The sequence below is a fragment of the Stegodyphus dumicola genome, chromosome 3 (genome assembly GCF_044657685.1).
Source record: "Stegodyphus dumicola isolate Sdum_Otavi_A_Nest chromosome 3, ASM4465768v1".
In the NCBI taxonomy this organism is placed as follows: Eukaryota; Metazoa; Arthropoda; class Arachnida; order Araneae; family Eresidae; genus Stegodyphus; species Stegodyphus dumicola.
This window is the reverse complement of record NC_140770.1, coordinates 136451772-136474261: the sequence shown is the minus strand read 5'-3', so window position 1 is coordinate 136474261 and position 22490 is coordinate 136451772. Positions and strand designations below refer to the sequence as shown.

Below are 22490 nucleotides of genomic sequence, written 5' to 3'. Positions count from 1 at the left end.
GTGTAACATCTGTACATACGAACGAAATAAAAGACTGTTTTTTTTTTTGAAAAACGGATTGTAAAATGGAATTCGAATATATTCAGAATGGATTTTTTGTGATATCTGTATGTACGCACATATGTATATATCTCATGTAACTCAATAACGGTCAGCCATAGAACGGTGAAATTTTGTATGTGGGACAACTCTAACATTTTGTTGTGCGTCTCCCTTCTTTATTGCAGTCCGGTAGTACCAAACGTATACATATATTCACAGGCGTCCCTTACTCGGCTTAAGTCGGCTTAGTCCTTAACCAAACTTTATTTTCGCAATTGCTTGTCGTAGACCCAAGCGCTTCTCGCAATCGCTTGTCGTATACTTCCTATTACAAGAGTGTTTAAATTGACGAAAATGTTCATGTTTCGGCAATTCCGAATTAATAAAAAATTAATTTAAAAAAAAGCGAAATCTAACTTTGAATGCGATATTCCGGTTCCTATGCTTAAATTTGGGAAAGTTTTCTCTCGTTATGGAAAATAAAATTATACGAAATCTTATCTCCGTATGACAAAAATTTGATAAGGAAATTTATTCATTAATAATTTTAAAAAAACGTGATGATGAAGAAGATTTAGAATTTCCAATACCGAAATTATCAGCGGAATTACGAATTTTATATTTAATATTTCTGTATAGAGAGAGAGAGATTCGGTTGAAGTAAATAATTTGCTAAATTAAAAAAAAATGTTTGAATTATCATAGCATTTCAAGATTTCCTCAAATTCGTTTTTGAATCACATTTCGTACATTACGATTAACGAATGGATACCGGAACATGTATATATTTACAGAAATAGAGATAGATAGAAAGATAAAGTTTAAAATAACAGTAATTAAATTCAAGCAATATTTTACACGGCTTTTCGGATAACTGTAAAAAATGGATAAAATCAAAGTGGAATCAAAAGATTGATAAAATTAAAGTGAATATACAAATCTTTTAATTTATTGCTTTTACTCTTTCATATTTTAATTTGATTGCAGGAACACCACATTCACACCGTTTATGTTCCAAGATCTTTATGGAAAGATGAAAAAATGCTATATAATTAATGCAAGATGGACTAAATCCTCTCTAAATCTACCTATGGTACCCACAAGAGCAGGTATGTGCAAGAAAATAATTAATTTTCAAACATGAATTGTGAAATTCCATGTGCTTTTTGATACTAGGATATATTTCTCAGGATATTCACGGATAATTTGCTATTCAGTGCAAGCTACGTGAATTTTTTTCTTTTTTCTTTTCTACACAATTCTTTGATTCATTCTAGTAGAAAATATTTGAAATTTTTTGAATTAATGCTTTATTAGTTAGTCGATTAATTTATGTCTAATTAATAGTGTTAAGGCTCATTCTGGACTTGGAACCGGAAGAATATTTCCGTATAGGACGCCCCGTGGCAGGGCAATTAGCCATACATTCTCCATGGAATATTCTTAATCCGTTCAATGAAGGATTCACAGTGAAGCCAAGAAAAACGTACATCATGCAAATTAAAGAGGTACGAATTAAGTTTAGTTCGCTGTTTTCTAAAATATGTGGTGTTTCCTGTAATGTGGCTCATATTTCAACAAGAGAAAATACAAGTTTTATTCGACTCATATTTTTGGATTTAGAATATCAAGAACTTGCTGCCCTGGCCTTATCAGACTAACTGTACAGATTACATCAAAAAATGGGAAATTAGAGGAAGAAATGGACCTCTCTCCAAACAGGTACGGTCAAATATAATTCCTAAGAATTTCAAGGAAATTTTATACGACAATTACTTTTGTGAACATGTCTAAAACGAAACTAGAAGTTTTAAAAGGTGCCATTTAATTTTTTTGCATGAAAATATAAACGGAAGAAATAAAAGTATTCCATTTGTTTACTCCATACTACAGTGTCATTTTTGTAAAAGCAGTAACAGTAATATGTATTATTTTCCATATGCAATTTTTTTTCAGTTCATATAAAATGAAAAAAAGAAAATCTGAAAGGTTTCAGATTTTAAATTACGTCCAAAGGAGCGTTTTTTTAGCATTTTGTGTGCTACCTTTATTTATTAAATACCATGTTCTTCGCACTTAAACCATTTCAAGAGCAATATCGCAAAATAATTTTACATTGAGCATATCTTTAGAATTTCCGATACACAGTCTCACGCGCTGGAGATAAATTTTTTTTTTTTTTTTTTCTGTACAACGTTTCCATTGCTCGCTTTGAAATTCTTGAGTTTGTTAGTCAAAAATTCGTTAAAGTTTTACAAAGTATGAAATCGATAATAAAAAAAATTCCAAATTTCATATCTGGGCTTCCAGATACCCATATTTGCAGTAGGATTACGTCATTCAAAGTTGGATGGCTCTAGGTACCGCTATCACAATGCGAGAAACACAGATACATTTATGCAGATTCTTCAAATATAATGCAGGGTGATCATATTTAGTGGCAACAGTTTGAAAAGTGAAAGGACATTCAGAGCGATTCGACGCAAAATCGCAAAACGAAAACAATAGTCCCTCAGGACAAAGCCCATTAGGACTAAAAATAAGAATTAGAGATGTGCAATCTTCTCGTGAATTGATTCAAAGAACCGGTTCACTTTACTGAGCGAGTATGCATCCGGGGTCATACATAGTATTAAACTCTGATAAATTCGGCTCTGATGGCTGAAATTACATAGAACGAGTTCGTATTATCCGAAAGGCCAGCCTATGCTATGCCGGAGTGTAGTGGTGCAAGTCATTCAAGTGCTGGGTTAATATAATGATTGGTTCAATGGTTAGATAATATAATGATTTTTCAATTTGCTTCTTCACCCTTCCAATTCAACAATACAACTAGTATGTTATGTATTTTTATAAGTGGATCCTAGCCCTTATGAGAATATCATCTATATGAAGCAATTAAAATTCAATTTGGTTTAATAAATAGTTACTTTATTTTTAAGAAATATAATCTGCAGCGTTAAGAACATAGTGTAAAAACTAGAGACATTTTAGTAGTTTAATATTATATTTATTGATATATTAAGGCTTATATTATTTTGAAAAGTACATAACTTTCTCATAGAAGGATTTTTAAATACTTTTTTTTACCTATACATGTCTTTCTTATAATTTCAGATGTGTGTTGAAGAGTGTATACTGAATCAGACCATGAATTCATGCAGCTGCGTACTAACTAATAATCTTTATCCTCATAATTTTAACTTCTGTGCAGAAGGTAAGGTGACAAATTGCTTAAAATGATTTATAAAAATATAAGTTTACTTAAATTTATACATTCAAACTATATCATGTAATTTTCAATCAAATGTATTAATTAATGCATGAGTGGCTCACGTTTGTTTTCCGGTACTTGTATTCTTGAAATTTATTTGCATAGATCTTGCACTAAATATTGAAATACAGACTTATATTTTTTCCTGATAATTTTTTCAGTTTTTTCCCTTTCTGTATTTTGAGCCTTGATTTTTGTAAAATAAATGTCATCAAAATATTCCTTGAAGTGCAATAGTTTGTTCAAAAAGTGTTAATGAGTAACTCACATAATTCGTCCGTTCCAAATTTTTGTTGAAATGACCATATTACATGGAACAATGGTTGCCAGAGCCTACTCCAAAGAGAGGTTAAACTTCTATCCCCCCCCAAATATTGCGGAAGAGCACCCCCGGGGGTCTCCCACCCCTCTCCCCTTCCACAAAACCACACGTGAGGACTTTCGGCCTCGCTGCTTATTAGAGTGTTCCCATGCCGCACGGATACTATACGTTTACAAACATCCATGTCTTCTCTGGGATTCAAACCCGGGCACTTAGGTACTGCAGTTGGCTCCTGCAACCACTATACCGTCTGCATGACTGGCGGGCAATATACCTTGTTATATATATATATATACAGTGGATGGACAAAAATATGGAAACACCTTGTTTGAAAAGAAAGATTGATTTTAATGAAATATGTAGGTGGCGCTGGCGTTTTTGACTACTGACGCCACCTATACAACTTCGTAAATGTGCTAAACAGTTCAGTTGTTGTCAGAGTACTGTTATGTGAGGTTGTCATTGCATTATGTCAGAGTTAACAGACTTTGAACGTGGGCAAATTGTTGGAGCACGTATGGTAGGTGCTTCCGTAAGCAAGGTAGCCGAGGTGTTTAGTGTTTCAAGAGGTACTGTATCGAAGATTTATTCCACATATTTGAAAAGTGGAAAAACATCATCTGCTAAATCACAGAGCGGACGAAAGTGTGTCCTGAGTGATCGTGACAGGCAATCATTAAGGGCAATTGTGACGAAAAATAAGAAGACCACAGCTGCAAAAGTTACTGCTGAAATGAATGTTGTGTTACCGAACCCTGTGAGTACCAAAACAATTAGAAGGGAGCTTCATAAACAGGGAATTGCTGGCCGTGCTGCAATTGAGAAGCCACTCATCAGTGATGCTAATGCCCGTAACAGGAAAAGGTGGTGTTTAAGTCATAAAGCCTGGACTATAGAGCAGTGGAAGCGAGTAATATGGTCTGACGAGTCTTCTTTCACATTGTTTCCCACTTCTGGCCGAGTTTACGTCTGGAGAACGCCATTTCAAGCCTATAATACAGACTGCTTGTTGCCAAGAGTGAAACATGGCGGGGGTTCTGTTATGGTTTGGGCATCCATATCGTGGTTCTCTGCTAGCCCCATGATAACTGTGTCAGGGCACATGACTGCCAAGACTTATGTGAACATTTTAGCCGATCAAGTGCATCCCATGGTACAAACTTTGTTCCCCGCTGGTGATGGTGTCTTCCAAGACGACAAAGCCCCTGTTTACACAGCTCACATTGTCCAGGACTGGTTTTCTGAGCACAAGGATGAGTTGTCCCATCTCCCCTGGCCACCACAGTCACCAGACCTGAATATTATCGAACCTTTGTGGTCTACATTGGAACAGAAAGTGCGTTCTCGTTATCCACCGCCAACATCGTTATCCGAACTTGCCACCGTTTTGCAGGAAGAATGGTATAATATTCCCTTGGCAAACATACAGGAACTGTATTTATCCATTTCGAGAAGACTGCAAGCTGTTTTGGATGCCAACGGGTTTCCTACACCATATTAAGCAAAGAAACATGTTTTTTTAAAGGTGTTTCCATATTTTTGTCCAACCCCTGTATATATGTGTGATATATTCAGGAGCAGAAATTTGGATGCAAAGGAAGATTAAATTTTCAGTTTTATTTTCAGCAACAGCTTACTGCTACACACAAGTCGGCACATTAAATGTGCTTGTTCTAAAAGGCTTACATTTTTGAAAACTTTGTAGCAGGAAAGCAGCAACAGACAGACAGCAGTGTTACTAGGCCAAAGCGTGGGAAGCAAGTGTGTAATGTTCAGGATGAAATCTCAAGTCAAACTGAGTTAGTTTTGGTTCTCAAAGGATTTTGATTGTATAGTTAATATTGCTGTAAAATTATTGTAGGCTGCTTGAGTTTTAGTTCCATTTACATCACCAGAATTACGTAAGAGTCATATGACATAGATTTTTCTCGAAATGACGCAGTGCAAATAGATGTTGCTATTTTTAGAATAGAGAAGGAAAATTAATTTACGCTGCTAATTTAATCTTTTACATATTATTTTTTTTACCTATATATTTGTTTTAAATAAAAAAAGTCACAAGAATTATCATCTGTAAACTATTACTTGTTTAGCAAAGCATGGTAATATTTCCGTATCTGATATGAGCATGGCAAGACGCTACAAATTAATGGCCAATTCTGCCAGAAAGTTAATCTTTTTAAAGATGGTAAAAGTATTCGAAATATCTAAAAAAAACCTTGTGTAAAGCATTTAACTATCTTTGATGTGTAGAGTCTTCTTGTGTGTTTTGGTAGCACAAACTGTAGAGTCCACTAAAAGACGAAGTAGCAAATTCTCGCTGTGTCTTGAAAGAACAGATGACTGCTGACAATGGTTATAACAACCTTTTTATTTTAACTAAACGTCACAGAAAATGCACTCATTCGGTGCTCACAAATTTAACCACCACTTGTGGCTAAGTATCTTAAACACAAAATAGTATGTAAAATCGCAATGAATTAAAGTTTAGCTACATGACTGGCTCCTACTAAATCTAAACCGCTTAATCGACTGCACACAGTAAAGTCTAGCCTAGAATATCAGTATAATCTAAAGTTAAGTAGCTACACCAACTATTCAACTACAGAGCTACTGTCAAACACGCTACATAAATTCAGATGTAACTCTCCTACAACGAGCTCTTAAAATCTGCTACTTAAATACTATTTCTGAACACATTTAGATTTGCATATGCCTCATCTAAATTTGCATTCTGGCAGGAAATTGAAATTAGAAGGGAAAGGAAAGTTTCTTAAAATAAAAATAATTCGTTGGAACAAAATTAGGTCTTTACGAATGTTATAAATCGATGGAAATTGCGTGGAACCGTTGAAAATGCAGTGATGTCTGGACCACATTTTGAGCTAACACCAAGAAACTGCATATTTATTCTATGAAAAGTCAAACAAAAGTCACAAATTGGTACTGCAAAACGTTCAGTAGATGTAGAAGAATGGTTTGCAATAAAAGCTAATTATGAAAGCTTTTTGAACAGTCAATTTAGGAATATGGATACAGTGGGCGATCAGGAAGAAAATTCTTCGTGAGCAAGAAAACAAGGGACATGCACCCAGCTTTCCCAAAATCTAGAGCAGGAACAACGTTATATTTGCAGAAAAGTCACAATTTAATATTTTTAGGTCAAACAGAGGAATTAATATATGGCAAAAACCGAATAAAGAATTTAATTCAGAAAACCTTTTGTCTACAGTTACGTACGACGGTAGAGCTGTAATGATTTTGAATGTTTCATTGCCTTCGGTATAAAAAATTTAACGTTTATCGAAAACTATATGGCTTAGGATAAATATATATATATATATGTAGATATTCTTAATGAACACCTGAAATGAAAGAAAACTTAGAATACAAAATACATTTAAGTTCTATCAAGATAACGATCTTAAACATACAGCTCTAAATATTCGCTTGTGGTTGTTGTACTTGTGGTTAAAGGCCTTTTATAAGATATTTAAAAACGCCACATTTTTGCGCACAACAAATTCATATAAATTCTTGTTGTAAAAAATAGTAATATTATGTGTTCCGTTTACAAAGTGAGACTGAACGAAGGGTATTTGCAACGCATAAATTTAAAACAAAACAACCATATATGATTGTGAACATTAATAAATTGCGCTGATTATTTTTTCCCTATTTATTTTCTTTAGTTTATCAAAAATCATGAATGGAAACAATAGTATGTAAACTTGGGTTTTAAGTAGAAAGCATAAAAACATGGAGTTTTTAGTGTCGAAATACTTAATTAATTACATATTGAATAGACAGATGGTATATGGAAATATGGAAAAAGTCAGGAAACGAAACATTTGACATTCCTGCTTAAGAATATGTAAGAATTAAGCAGTGTCAGAAATCGTACGACTACTGTTTCTGATCAAAATCGACAAAGTAATACAAAAATTGTGAAAAATCGTTCATTTTATTCAAAATATAAATTAACCTGCATTTATGCGAATTCATCTTTATTTATGATAGAGATCTATTGAACAATCACTTTTTTAATTGAACCAGAGTAAATTGAAATAGTTTTATTAAGAAACTTTTTGCGTAACTGACTATGAAATCAATACGCATATTCATTTTCTTATTTCCCTTTTTTTATTAGCTACGGATTATTGCACAAGGCAAGTAAACTACACACATTGCTTTGTAAAGTGCAGCCCAGAATGCCAGTAAGTGAGCACTGTTTCATTTTTTTTCACTTTTACTAAGAATTTTACTACAATGTTCCTCTTCATTTTATGTACGTTTTGAACGTTCTAAACGAATCTAAAAATCAGTAAATCTTTTGGAATCCGTCTGCAATAAAATACTTAATTCTTATAGAAGTTATTCATTTAAATTTGTATTTATTGCAGAAAGGAAAATATGGAGATTTTTCATATCTAACACACAGGATTCTCTTCTTATGATCATCTGGAAAGTTCTGCCATACTTTGATGATAAATACAAATGAAGCAATACAAAAATAAAATAAATTCATTGAATCACATAAGCACCATTTTGTTTATGACTTTTTTGCCATCTCTTCAGCAGCTGGAAAATTCCTTTCTTAAAAAAAAGTTATTAGGTTTACTTGCAAAGAAGTTATCGAGGTGCTGTTTGATAATCTCCAAAGAAGTGAACTCCAGGCCGTTTAGAGAATTGTGAAGCGACCTGAAAAGATGAAAATCCGAAGAGGCAAGATCCAAGGAATATAGCGGAGGAGTGTTATAAAACGTAACCAGCCATACTCAATAAGTCTCTACGCGGCTGCCATCGAAGTATGGAGCTGAGCATTGTCATGAAGGCAAGACCTCGACGATTGGTCAGTTCAGAAGGCTTTGCTTTAAAATTGCCATTTGGAAAAAGTACTCTTAAGGATTTATTGTCTAATTTAGTCGCAACTATTTGTAGTATACAATTCCTTTGTAGTACCACCATACAAAAAGCATTACTTTTTTGGAATGCAGCCACCATCTCGATGTCATTAAAGGAGGTTCTTTTGTTTAACCTTATAATTTTTTCTTTTAATGCTGTTCTATCGTATCCACTTCTCATCTCCAGTAACAAGCCGTTTTGAAAGAAGAAGCTTCTTTATTTCGTTTCAGCAAAGAATTGCATGTCGAAACTCGAGCAAGCAAGCACATTATGTTCTGCTAAAGTATGAGGTACTTTTACATCCGTAGCCGCTTGCATGCCAGTCTTCTTCAAATGATCATGTACTGTACTGTTTCAAATACTTAGTCTGTCTAATATTTTCTGAACTTTATAACAGGGATTTTCAGCGATGGCTTCTTTCAATAGGTCTTTGATTACAGAAGATGATCGTCCGGAACAAGAATCATATTCAAATTTGAAATTTCATCTCTTAAACTTCTCAAACTGTGTCATCAGAAACAGTACTTTGTCCATATAAGGCACAAATTTTACGAGAAATCTGATTAGCAGTTTTCATTTTTTTTAAATAATAAAGCATAATTTGACGAGAATGAACTTTCGGTTCTTCACTCTCAGCCCTGCACTGAAAATATTTTGCTACAGCTCAAGCTAAAATAGCGCATCGGGAGCAGAAAAGACCATATTTGAGCATCCACTTCTATCGAGATCACTCCTTATCAGCAGTAAAAAAAAAACGTGTTTCGATTCGAAAAGCCGTAGGACTTTCCAATATGTTTAAAGAGTATAAAACAAATGTCCATACAATATTATTATTTGACATAAACTGCAACGAAAATTAATTCAAATTGCATTGTAGTCCTTCAATAACCATATTAATTATACCATTTAGGTATTCTGAACAAGTTTATAAGCAGTTATCTTGAAGTTCAAAATTTTAATTGTTACCTAAGCAATATTTTAAATTAAATTACTTCTGAAAGCCAAAGTTTTTTATTAATTAATAAAAAATATAACAAAAGAAGGAATGAATTTAGCAGTTTTAAATTAATTATTAAATTTTAAACAGGCGATCATTTCCTGTCATAAGACTGAATAAACGAAATGACCAATGTGTGCAGTAGACAAGGTGTTCTATACATCAGAATTCTGTAAAAATGGAATCCATTACCGTACCTTGTAAATTTTAATCAAACTCGAGAAAATCTTTTCCATGCAGGATATTTATGTGTAAAGAATTCTCCCCTTCCTTACAGCGCGCCTTGGTTACAGTATCACGGACGAAAGTGTCGCAGAGAAAACAACGCTAGGTGGAAATGTCATCAAAACATCGTGAGAAAAAAGAAAACAAGGGAAAAACTTTACAGTTCTAAAACACTGCAGTAGAATACATCACCGTCGAAAATAAGCTATTCTAAAACTTCTCATTTTAAAATTGTCGTCGTCGAAAATGTGAGGTAAAAAATAAAACATAAAAAAATCGCATGACTATAACGTCGTAGGTTTTTTCAGGTTTTAAATGTTGTAAATGCATGTGATTAGTTGGCGTAAGAAGCAATGAGGAATATTTTCAATTATATATTTTTTAATTAACTAATAAATTTTTGTTGAAAAATTAAGATGAAAACTTAAGCATTAAAAAACTGAAAATAAATAGAAAATTAATGCTACTTATAGCAGTTCTTAGAATTTTATAATTTGGTAATTAATTAACAAATTTTAATATAGGTTACCACATGCAATTACTCAGCTTCCTTTTTCTAATCTTTTTTAGATTAAATTTTTCTTGAAATATTACCAATATACTTTATAAAAGAGGTTAAGCAACTAATGACTTTATTAGTTAACTTTATAAGTTTAAAATTCTATTAACTACTCTACCTAGCATTATTTTTAACTCAATTTCAGTTTTTGAATGCTTGAATTTCTTTTTTAATTTCCAGCAAAAATTTATTAGTTAACTGAAAAATACAATGTACGTCCAGAAAGTAAGTTCCGTTTGGTAATAAAAGTAAATTGTGTACAGCTACAGAAAAGTTATTTATTGCACATTCAACAACTCTTAAACTACTTTTCCACATAACTGCCGAAATATTGCAGGCATTTGTCATAGCGTGGCACAAGTTTTTGTATACCTTCTTCATAGAAATTTGCCGCCCGTGTCTTCAACCAGTTGGAAACAGTTTCTTTCAGCTCGTCGTCATTGTTCAAGTGTTGACCGCCAAGGAAAGACTTAAGATGTAAGAGCAGATGAAAGTCGCTAGGAGCGAGGTCAGGGCTGTACGGAGGATGGTCAAACACGTCCCAGCCAAATCCCTGTAGGAGGTTTTTCGTCACATTTGTAGTGTGTGGTCGTACGTTGTCGTGAAGAAAAACAACACCTTTTGACAGCAATCCTCGGCGCTTATTCTGTATTGCGCGGCGCAATTTCCGAAGTGTCTCGCAATAAGCATCTGCTCTGATTATTTGACCACGCGGTAAGAAATCAATGAGTAAGATGCCTTTCCAGTCCCAGAACACTGTGCACATCATTTTTCGAGGTGTCAAGATTTGCTTCGGCTTAACCTTTGCTGGGGATGAAGTGTGCCGCTTACTTTCAGGGGTGTCGTAAGAAACCCAAGTTTCATCTCCTGTGACTATCTGTGTCAGAAATTCTTCGCCGCTTTCGGCATAACGCGTCAAAAACTGAAGTGCACTACCCATCCGTTTTGTTTTGTGTTGCTCAGTAAGAATCTTTGGTACCCAACGTGAGCAAAGTTTACGAAATTTCAGTTTTTCGGTAACAATTTCATGCATTAGTGATCGTGAAATTTGGGGAAATTCCATAGCGAGAGCACTAATTGTAAACCTTCGGTTTTCATGAATCTTGTCATCAATCGCGTGAACCAGTTCTTCTGTAACCAAAGATGGACGCCCACTTCGTTCTTCATCGTCATTGAACTTTCGGACCCATCTTCTCACCATTGAATCACTCATCGCTTTTGGTCCGTAAACATCGCAAATTTGCCGATAAATTTCACTAGGTTTCACTTTCCTCGCATTCAGAAAACGAATCACAGATCTGATTTCACAAGCGGCGGGATTTTCAATCAACACCGACATTGTAAGCAAGCACAACAAAGCGTACGTGACTGACAGCGATCTCCAAATGGTGCGCGTTTCTTCTCCTTGATACAGAGCGTCTACTGCGCATGTGCGGAACTGCGATCGCAGAGCTGCAGCGGAGATAAATTAAAACGGAACTTACTTTCTGGACGTGGCTCGTATGAAATATAAAAGTAAAAATGTTCCTCAGTCCTTCTTGCCCTCACAAATTCATTATGCAAATAAGCATTTAAAGGCCAGAAAACGCATGTCTGCGATGTTATCGTTGTGGCAGGATTCATAGGGGCTTTATTTTTTACTACAATATTTTCGACGACGATGTTTTTAAACTGCAAAGTTTTTTAATCGCTTTATCTTCGATTACGATGCTTTGTACTACGATGTTTTCGAGCTGCGATAATTCCTTCTTGCTTTCTTTTCTCCCACGATGTTTTTCACGTCGACATTTACGCTTTGCCCTACTTTCTGCGTGACGCAATGTTTTCTTCTTGCTTTCTTTTCTCCCACGATGTTTTGCACGACGATATTTAAGCTTTTCAATGCTTTCTCCGTGATGTATTTGCTGCAGTGTTTTCGGAGGACACCCGTGCCTTTCTGGTGCAAAGGAAGGCGCGTCCGGCTAGCATCCGGAGATCGGATGGCTGAATTTCACATTTACCTATCTTCGAAAATCTTAAAGATTCTAAGTTGGCGTCCGATTAAAAAGTGATGACAGTGATTTGTTGTCACTTAGATTTACAAAATGGGCTCCTTTCTCTCCAGTCGTTCTAAAATAGGAAGTATGTAAGTAATTTTCTACTTCTTTACCACATGCCTTCGTCGTTTAATTTGAAGAACGTCTGGCTAGTAATAAGGAGGTTGAAAGTTCGAATCCCGGCATGGGTGCGATTGATTTTTCAAGTTTCCTATTTTAAAATAAACGTAATGTTTGTGCAGTATTATTCGGGGCATAAGAAAAAAAAAAAAAAAAGTCCGCATTTGATTTAATAAAAATATATTCAGGAGGTTTTAAGAATTAAAACTGTTTTTGTTACATTTAAACATATGATTAAATATTAAAATAGCAAATACAGAAAAGTAATTATGGATAACTTCAGCGAAGTAGCACTAGAAGAAAATTTAAGGATATTATAAATTCCAAAATACCCTTTTTTGATGAAACGTGTACAGCAAATGAAAATAAAATGCATAAAAATCAAATGGTATGTTTTCCAGATTTTAGTACTGATGGAAAGTTGAGTTTTCTGATTAATCATTTATGGAAGTCGAGTGCTGCTGTGTTTTTCTGATTTAATTATTAATGTGTAAAGATATTACGTATTTTGGAAGCAGGAGAGATAAAAAATATGCAACGCCTTCGCCGGGAATCCAACCGCGGACCTTTGGAATACACGCCCAGCGTGCAGTCCACCACACCACGAAGACATGCCAAGAAGGTGGGAGAAATAAAATGGAATGAAATTATGGATAACTAATGGATAAAATGGATAACTAATGTCCTAATAAATAAATAAATGGATAACTAATGTCTCGGAAGTTAAATCTAAATTTAAGTGTCTTCACTGTAAAATAATATTTTAAAATGCCTTATGAGTAGAGTAGTAACTTTACCATGGAGTGAAATTCTAGGAATTTTAGAAGTTTTCTCAGCATTAATGAATACCAAATGATTTTACGAAAATCGAATCAATTTACTAATTTTAGGTTTTTTAATATTTTGTATTTCTGTTTTTGTACGTTTAAACAATTTTAACTCTGCTTTCGTTACATTTACCATGGACGATACAACAAAGTGATCCTAAATTAAAATTCAAGTCTAAACTTTGAATTACCCTTCATGTATTTGAATCAGTTTTCAGTGCAGGTTTTATTACGGTAAAAATTGTGGCTCACGTGTTGAAAATGAAAGCAACGCTAACTGACGTGCAATTCATACATGTGTTTCAAAGAGTAAAAGAATCCATATTTCGAGGTGGATCAATGCAGAAAACAGCAAATCAAATTTTAAAGTTTCTAGTGACGAAAAAATCCTTCGCGGCACAGTTCTGGGAAATAATAAAAACTGTTGTGATGCTGAAGATGATGAGGCAACAAAAAATGAGAAAAATTGGCCGGCTTATGCTTCGGTTTATTTAGGTTCGTTAATTGGAAGAAATAAAAAAGTTTCTTCTATTATTAATAGTTGTACTTCTGAGTTTATTTTTATAATTTCAAATAAAGAACTTCAGAAAACCTTGTCGGGGAGGGGGAACTGGACTGATTTAAAAATTAGTCTCTGTTAACAGTCTTATCGATTATCCGATGTGATTACGTTATCAATTAGCTCAGATAATTAAGGTCTTCTATTGTACTATAATTACTGTTCTACTGTATATGTCTGAAGCCTTTCAGAAGAATGTTTAAATTCGTATATAAAATAACAAAATTCGTATATAAAATAACATAAGTAATTTAAGTCGTCTTAGTTATATTATTTGTTTGCTCCGTTTTGAGATTCATTACCATGACAAAATTTTCCGAGTAAACCATTTATTTTAGTGCTGTCAGTTTAAAATTGTAAGTTATCTAAAACAAAATTGAAATTTTATTTATTCCAAGACATATTCTTCTGTCTTCACTGTCGAAAGAAATGTGAATTTTTTAAATTTTACTAAAAGATTTTTCATCTTTCAGCACACGTGACTTCGAGTATACACTAAGGGAAGAAGACATTGAATTGGTAAGAAATATTACATTTTTGACTTTTTACAATGAGCAACTATGAATACCTATAATTCCATTTCAAATACAGATAAATACTGTTAGTTTTATTAGGCAACACGTAGTTACTACCACATGTATCATATACTTTGGTAGCAAAACTGAACGTAAAAGAGAGAGAGAAAAAAAAAGGAAATTCTTTCTGTTGCGCCTCACGAGACAAATACGTGTCAGAATAAGAAGATCGCGATGTAAGAAGTCTATTCGGAAGCTTTTGTTAAGGAATTTTTAAAAAAATTACAAAATATTATTATTTTCATTATTATTAATAATAATAATTACAAAATATTATAAATTCTTTTTAGAAAACGAATCGGAAGGATTAAAGTTTAACATGTCTAAAGATTAAAGGAAAATAAGCAGTACACATTTGAAAAAAAATTCTCATTGGAAAGGTGTTAAGGTCACTTTGCTAAATAAATTCGTATTTAATCGGTTTATTTAAATACGAAATTTGTTTTAAGTTCGTGTAATAGCTAAGTGCCTACGCTTCACGATGATGGGAAAATGGAATGTGTAGAGTAAAAGCTCGCTTTTATGTCATTATGTTTCAAAATGATGCGATTTCATCAAAAAACATAAAATAAAAAAATAAAAAAAAAACTCATTCGAATTTTGAAAAACTTGCTTCGAGGTGCGCTGGCTCTTGTCTGGATGCACCTATGTTTCATATTTCGTAGCCCTGGGTCTATCAGCTTACGCGCAGCACGAACGAAAGACACACACACACACAGAGAGAGAGAGAGACGGAGTCTTCCTTTTATTATATGTAGAGATTGCTTAAATTTTAAATATGGCGTTTAATAATAATCCAAGCAATAAAGTAATGTTTATATATATTGTCTACAGTTTTGATCTATTTCTACATTAAGTGAAGGATTCTGATTGCTTAATGGCGATTTCTTAATTATTAAACTGCAGTAAGACTATAAAAATTCTAAAAATCATAGCATATTGCAAATAATTATGAAAAGTAAATGTGGTTTCAATCATTTTGTTGCATCAGAATTCCGAGGATATTGTTCCACCAAATTACGCAGCCTAATTGATTTGGTATTTCAACAATATTTAATCGATAATATAATCTACTATAACAAAAGAATGAGTTTGTTTATGTGTGTGTGTGTGTGTGTGCCTCATGGCAAAAAAACAGAGACATAGAACTACAAAATTTTTCCAGAATAGAATATGTGCACTTCGAAGAGATTTGTCTCCGCTCGAAATTCTATTTAGAATTTTCAAATTTAAAGCAATTTTTTGCAAATACCTTTTAAATACCTCAGTTAATCTTCATATAAATTTAATATTTATACCATCAGAAAAGTCTGAGAATAATCTCTTAAATGAAATTCATTTTATATCTCTAAAAAAAAGTGTTTTTTGCGATTTTTGTTTCGAAACCACTGGATTTTTTAATCCTTATACCTGCAACATTTTAAAATTTCATGTCCCAAAATCTATGGCTCGCAGTACGCATAAAATTTTACAGATTAAAAAAGTATTAGTTAGATGATTTTTTCTGCACTTTTTTAAAAAATATATCACGTTACAATTCCCACTTTACTCATGACTTTTTTAATAAAACTTTGCTAATCACTTTTTTACTAATCGCTTTTTTATTCGTTTCGTACTTTACTAATCACAGATGGCTTGAAAGGGCGAACTCCTTTCATTAAAAGAAGCAATTTTTCTTCTTTTGCATTCAGTGAGGCTCATTATTATTATTATTATTATATTTATTCATAGTTCACGAAAGGCCAAATAAATAAAGATTGCTGAAAACCTCAGAGCACTATCCGCTATATTGCGGATTGAACTCCAACTAAAGAATTTTGAAGATTTATCCACATATATCGTGAATGTCAACCAGTTCCTTTTAAAAATGGAGCCAATTAGAAAACGTCATTGCCATTTTGAATGTTAAAATTACAGTAGTTCAAAAATATGTTATCGATAAAGGTTTCATAAAATTTGGTTGCAATATTGTTACGAAAATAGGACATGGTAAAATTTTAATAGCTGGAATTACACTCATGTCCATAAATTAAGGATAATTCGGAGTCACACGGATATCGAACTCTAAAATAAATATATCACCTGTAAAATCACTACACACATCTTCAAGAGTCGTATGCAAATTTCAGAAAGTAACCAGATGACACCGATGGTACGTCACAATGACGAGAGTGTAAGAGAGTGATATATAAGGAATACAGGCAAAGAAGTAAAATTGTTCGCAGGCGCTTTATAAGCATTTCAGTGCAATAACCAAATAGTTATGACACAAAAGACGCATTTGGATAATTTTTTACGTGGTAGAATTATCGGCCGTCTGGAATGTGGACGTACCCAACTGGAAGTATCAGACCAACTTGGAATTGCCCAGAGTGTCATCTCCAGGCTTTGGCAACGATCCCAAGATGATGGTAATGTGAGTAGACGTTACAGCACAGCTCGTCCCAGAGTTACAACGGCGAATGAGGACCGGTATTTGGTAGTTACTTCCAAAAGAAACAGGCGGAGTACAGCCTCATACCTGTCTCGTCAGCTCTCTTTAGCCACTGGTACGACAATTTCAAGGCAGACCGTGTACAGACGCTTAGGGCAGATTGGTCTATATACTCGTCGACCTGTCTGATGCGTTCCACTTACTGCAACTCACTGTCGCCTGCGGTTAGCCTGGAATAGAGAGCATGCATTGTGGACACCGCAACAGTGGGCTTGTGTGATGTTTTCCGACGAGTCCAGGTTTAGCTTGCAGTCTGATTCTCGCCGGAGTTTCATATGGAGAGCTCCGGGTACCCGTTACCACCAAGAAAACATCATTGAACGACACTGTTACGGTGGTGCAGGAGTGCTCCTTTGGGGTGGTATTATTTTGGGTTCCAGAGCTGACCTGCATGTTCAAATTGGAACCATGACAAGCCAAATCTATCGGGACGTCATTCTGGAACAACATGTACGTTTGTTTCGGGGCGCCATGGGCGCACAATTTGTGTTTATGGATGACAACGCCCGTCCTCACCGTGCAAACATCGTAAGCGAATGCCTTCAATCGGAGGATATAACCCGTATGGACTGGCCAGCATTCTCACCGGACTTGAATCCTGTAGAGCACGTGTGGGACATGCTTGGCCGACGAGTTGCAGCCCGTCAACCTCCCCCTACATGTCTACCGGAACTTCGGAGAGCATCGCTTTTGAGTGGTGTAATATCCCCTAAGATCAGATCGATAATTTGATACTCAGCATGCCCAGGCTTGTACGGACTGTATTGCATCGTCTGGGAGACATACAATGTATTAACAGTCATACCAACCATGTAATATTGGTTTTTTGTAAATAGGTTATTTTTGTAATTTGCTTCAGGGTGAAAAAATTGCTTTTTTTTAATAATATCAAACATATAGCATCTTTTTTTGCTCTTTACCTTTTGTTTAATAAATAAGCTTTACAAATAAGTCAAATTTGTTTTGCTGCTAACTCTTCCTTTGCCTGATTTTGCATTATCCTTAATTTATGGACATGCGTGTATAATTGAAATAGCGCAGAATAATAATTTTTTTTAAGTTCTTCTGTTTAATATTGTAGTATGAATTGCTCAAATTTTTATAACTTTTATTATGAAAAATTTTTACTCAGCTCTGGTTTTAAAAAGATTTTAACATGTGAAAATGGTGATGTTTTAAATGGTAACGCCTTGACAGGAAAAGATTTTATTAATATACATCCAAAAAATTTTAAGGGTATACCGTAAGTAGTTAGGATTTGAGTATCCCTGCACCCCGGAAGTGCAGTCGACCTTCAAAAGTACTTGGATGTAGTAGTAGTAATAGTATGTAGTAGTAGTGTAATGTAGGCGAGACTGTTTGTCATATACTATGTTTTTCTAAAATGGGATTGCTTTAGTTAGAGACTGACCTCTCGGTTGTTGACTTTTGGAACATGTTTGTTGTCGTTCGGTAGGTTTCTTTTGTTTGATAGCCACCAGCTGTAAGTGCTTTTTTGTAGTATTTTTAACGTTTTTTTGGATGGTGTAAGTGAAGGACAGCAGCGACGTTGTGAATGCTTGTCCCCCTCGTACACCATTCATAAAACGCATTCGATTTTTCCTTGGTTAGAAATAGTATCTTCTTTCCTTTTTTGTAGTTTTTTGAACGTTCTTTGGATGGGGTTGTAGATGGACAGCAGCGACATTGTGAGTGCATGCCCACCACCAACACCATTCATAAAACGCCTTCGATTTTCTTAAAAGTAGTATCTTCTTCTTTTCTTTTTGGTAGTTTTTTTAACCTTCTTTGGACGGCGGGGGGTCGGAGACGACCAGCAGTAACCCATAAAACATCAGGTCATTCATTGAGTTCGTCGTCTTGAGTTCGCTTGTGCATTTTCGTTTTTCATTTTTTTTTTTTTTTTTTTTTTTTTCTTTTTGGAAATATTTAGTATAAAAAGGGAGTTGAAAGTGAGAATTAAGAGTAGTAGATGCAAGATGAGTGCGACAAAATGGAGTATTTTTATTATAAATTTCGTTTTATTGTTGGCAATAACAATAGTCGTCGTAGGAATATTTTTCGGAGAATTAATGAGGAATTGTGAATGGGGTGAAGGGAAAGTGGATTTAAGAAATTCTACTTGTAAGGAATCGGTTTATATTGGTCGAAAATTGTTTTTGCATGTATGTGTTAAAGAGAATAAAACAGTTTATGATATACGTTATTTTTGGAAAGATATCGATATGTTGAATGCCGATATAATTGGCGTACAAATGATGAGGGGGGAATTTATGAAACTATGCAGTTTTTGCAGACAAAATGTATAGACATTTGAGTCCTCGGATATCGGTAACGGTTGGATGAATGTAAATATATTTTTGTTAAAGAAAAAAAAAAAGAGGAATTTATCAGCGATGATAAAATTCAAACATCCAAGTTCCTGTTTGGTTATTGGACCGAGTCAATCAGGTAAAACTTCGTTGGTACGCGAAATGATACGAAATCGAATATATGAAGCCCCTATCAGAAAAGTAAAATGGTGTTATTCGTATTCCGCACCTTGGTTTTGGGAAGAACCAGACATTGAATTCATTCAAGGTCTTCCGGATAGATACGAAAAAGGGGATTTGATAGTGGTCGATGACCTGATGCATCGACTAAATGAGAAAATTGCCGATCTTTTTACTGCCGCCTCACACCATTGTGAAGTCAGCGTTATAGTGATATTACAAAACTTATTCCCTCGTTTAAAGGTTATGCGCGACATTAGTCTTAATGCGCATTATATCATTTTGTTTAAAAATGCAAGAGATGTCTCCCAAGTTAGTTGCTTAGGACGACAGTTATATCCTCAGAACTGGCATTTTTTGACGGATGCTTATATAAAAGCAACTACGAAACCCTTTGGTTATTTAGTTATTGACTTACACCCTCAAACATCGGAGGAGTATCGGATGCGCGAAAATCTGTTTCCAGATAAAGACGGAATACTGTGGTTATTTCGTCCGAAATGACGAAGAAGAATTTGAAAAAGCAGTATCATTTCTTGCGAATATTAGCTCATTCCCACCCATCGCAGAAACGTGCTTTGTTACAGACTGCAAATAAGGATCAAATTTTATCTCTCTGCGAAGTTTGTTTAAATATTTTGAATGGAAATATCCCCGTTAATGTACGTAAGCTGAAAAAATATAAGAATCTCTTAAGGTTGCTATCTAAAAAACACGAAAGCATACAAAAGAAAAAAAAAATTTTAGTCAACCAATCGGGAGGCTTTTTACCATTGATTGCTCCGGCAATAATATCTGCCTTGGGTGGTATTTTAGGACCAGTTATCAGCAAACGACTGTAAAAAAAAATTCTTAATCCCAATTTTGGGCTACAATGGCCAAAAGAGTGGCTCTCATACCCGAAGAATTGGTATCGTCTTATCATCTTCAGAAGCCAGAATTGAGATTGGAAGATGACATAGACACGTTATTATAAAGAGCAAAATTACCCGACGACATGAAAGCAAAGTTGTTGGGGCAACTAATCACGCGGTATCACAGAACAGTGCACGCACCACCAGAACCTATACGTGTGAGCCTTGCGAATGAAGCCAAAGAAACTAAAGAAGAGAAGGGATTCCAGCAAGTGGAAGATCCTGTTATTAGGGATATTATTCTATCAACACCCCAGAAATTTTCTAGATTGGTGCCTCTGGTCGCCGAAAAATTAAAATCGAGGCTTTATTCATGGAACGATCGCGGAGAAATGATTCTTGACGGTAAAACGATTCAGGGATCCAGTATGGTGGATTTCTTTAATTACCTAATGAGAAATATAAAAAATGCTCGAGAGCCAAGGCATTTCGATGTATTTCTAAAGGCTATCGAAGAAATTAATATACCGCGCTCATGGATAGGGAATCAGAATGTGTTGTCTCGCATGAGAGATACCTCATCGCACTACCCCCTCACGAAAAATAAATCCTCGAGCGGCGAGGAAAATGTCTTTCGATGGCCTCCATCAAATGTGAAAGACTTCGATCATCAAACAAAAAGAAAACAGCAGAGATATAAAGTACAGCAGTAAAGAAGAAGGAGATCCCAAAGTCAAATACCTTATAAAGAGGAATGGGAGGAGCTTTAAACGATGCCGACGCAATTTTAGAAAATATCTATTACGATGTAGAAAACCCCGCTTCGTATGGCGGAGTGGTAAGATTGGCTCGTGCCGCACAACTTCCGTTGAAAACGACGCGTCAATGGTTAATGAAACAGGATGCTTATACGTTACATAAACCAGTTCGCTTTAATTTCAAACGACGGAAGGTGTTGTCTTTCGGCATTGGAGAATTAATGCAATGCGATTTGATTGATTTGTCTAAGCTCTCTAAATATAACGATGGTGTAAAATATTTATTAACAGCAATTGATGTGTTTTCTAAACGAGGGTATGCCATTCCTTTAAAATCGAAGAGTGCAGATTCTGTACTCGAAGGATTTAAGAAGCTATTTAAGGAGACAAATTTTGTGGTGAATTTACAAACAGATGAGGGAAAAGAATTTTTTAATAAAAAAGTTCGTGACTATTTTAGAAGACATGGAATACATCATTATGCCTCTAACAGCGAATACAAGGCGAGTGTTGTAGAGCGATTTAATCGAACGCTAAAATCTAAACTCTATCGAATATTTACTTACACCAATTCCTACAGGTATGTGCATGTCTTGAAATCAGTTTTGAAAAGCTATAATTTGAGTATTCATCGTAGTACTGGTTATGCACCTGCCGACGTGAAGCCGGAACTAGAAAGTGAAATTTTTGAAAAACTGTATGGCTATAGCATAAAACCGAGATACAAATTTGAGGTAAACGACCAGGTGAGGATTTCTAAAACAAGGCGAGCATTTCGCAAAGGTTATTTGCCCAGTTGGACGGATGAGGTTTTTGTCATATATAAGAGATATCCTTCGAGTCCGCCGACATGTCTGCTTAAAGATTTAAAAGGAACAGTTCTGAAAGGAAGGTTTTACGAACAAGAGTTACAAAAAGTATTAAAGAGTTCTCACGATTTCTGGAGAGTGGAAAAAATTCTGCAAACGAGAGGTGTCGGTGCTAAGAAAGAATATTTCGTCAAGTGGAAAGGCTTTGATCGACGGTTTAATTCGTGGGTGAAAGCGTCATGGATGAAATGACAGACGAATTCTACGTTACTCTACCCAGCAATGCGAGCATGCAGTATTTCCCTCAAAACAATCAATCATCTTATCGAACAAAACTCGCCTCTCCTCTGTTATTGAACGATTCTTGGGAAGTAGGTCTAACTGAAATTTTTATTCCACGAAATTGGTACAATGTGGGAGAGTATAATAATGACTATGTAATAACTAGGAATGTGGAGAAAAGCATTCCTATTAAATTTTCACGCCATACTTTATCATTTAATTATGGCGTTTTAGTTTCGGTAAACGCAGATGTTTCTCTAGAGGAATTTTTATCAAAACTGAATGATAAAATTAGTACCATTCTCGGTAGAGAGGACGCTGTAAAATTCGTTCTAGAACATGAAGGGAGGAGTATTCGCT

The 22490-nt window shown here is 34.8% G+C and overlaps 1 protein-coding gene across 2 annotated transcripts in view; it reads left to right on the top strand.

The window, feature by feature from the left end:
* The window catches only part of LOC118200110 (epithelial sodium channel subunit beta-like), a 70522-nt gene that overhangs the window by 22989 nt on the left and 25043 nt on the right, over window positions 1-22490 (top strand). For both annotated transcript variants that reach the window (XM_035372034.2, XM_085813344.1), the window contains exons 6-11: window positions 1030-1151; window positions 1390-1550; window positions 1666-1764; window positions 3160-3259; window positions 7789-7855; window positions 14340-14385. In XM_035372034.2, coding sequence (XP_035227925.1) covers window positions 1030-1151; window positions 1390-1550; window positions 1666-1764; window positions 3160-3259; window positions 7789-7855; window positions 14340-14385 — 595 coding nt within the window. The remainder of the gene's footprint in view (window positions 1-1029; window positions 1152-1389; window positions 1551-1665; window positions 1765-3159; window positions 3260-7788; window positions 7856-14339; window positions 14386-22490) is intronic.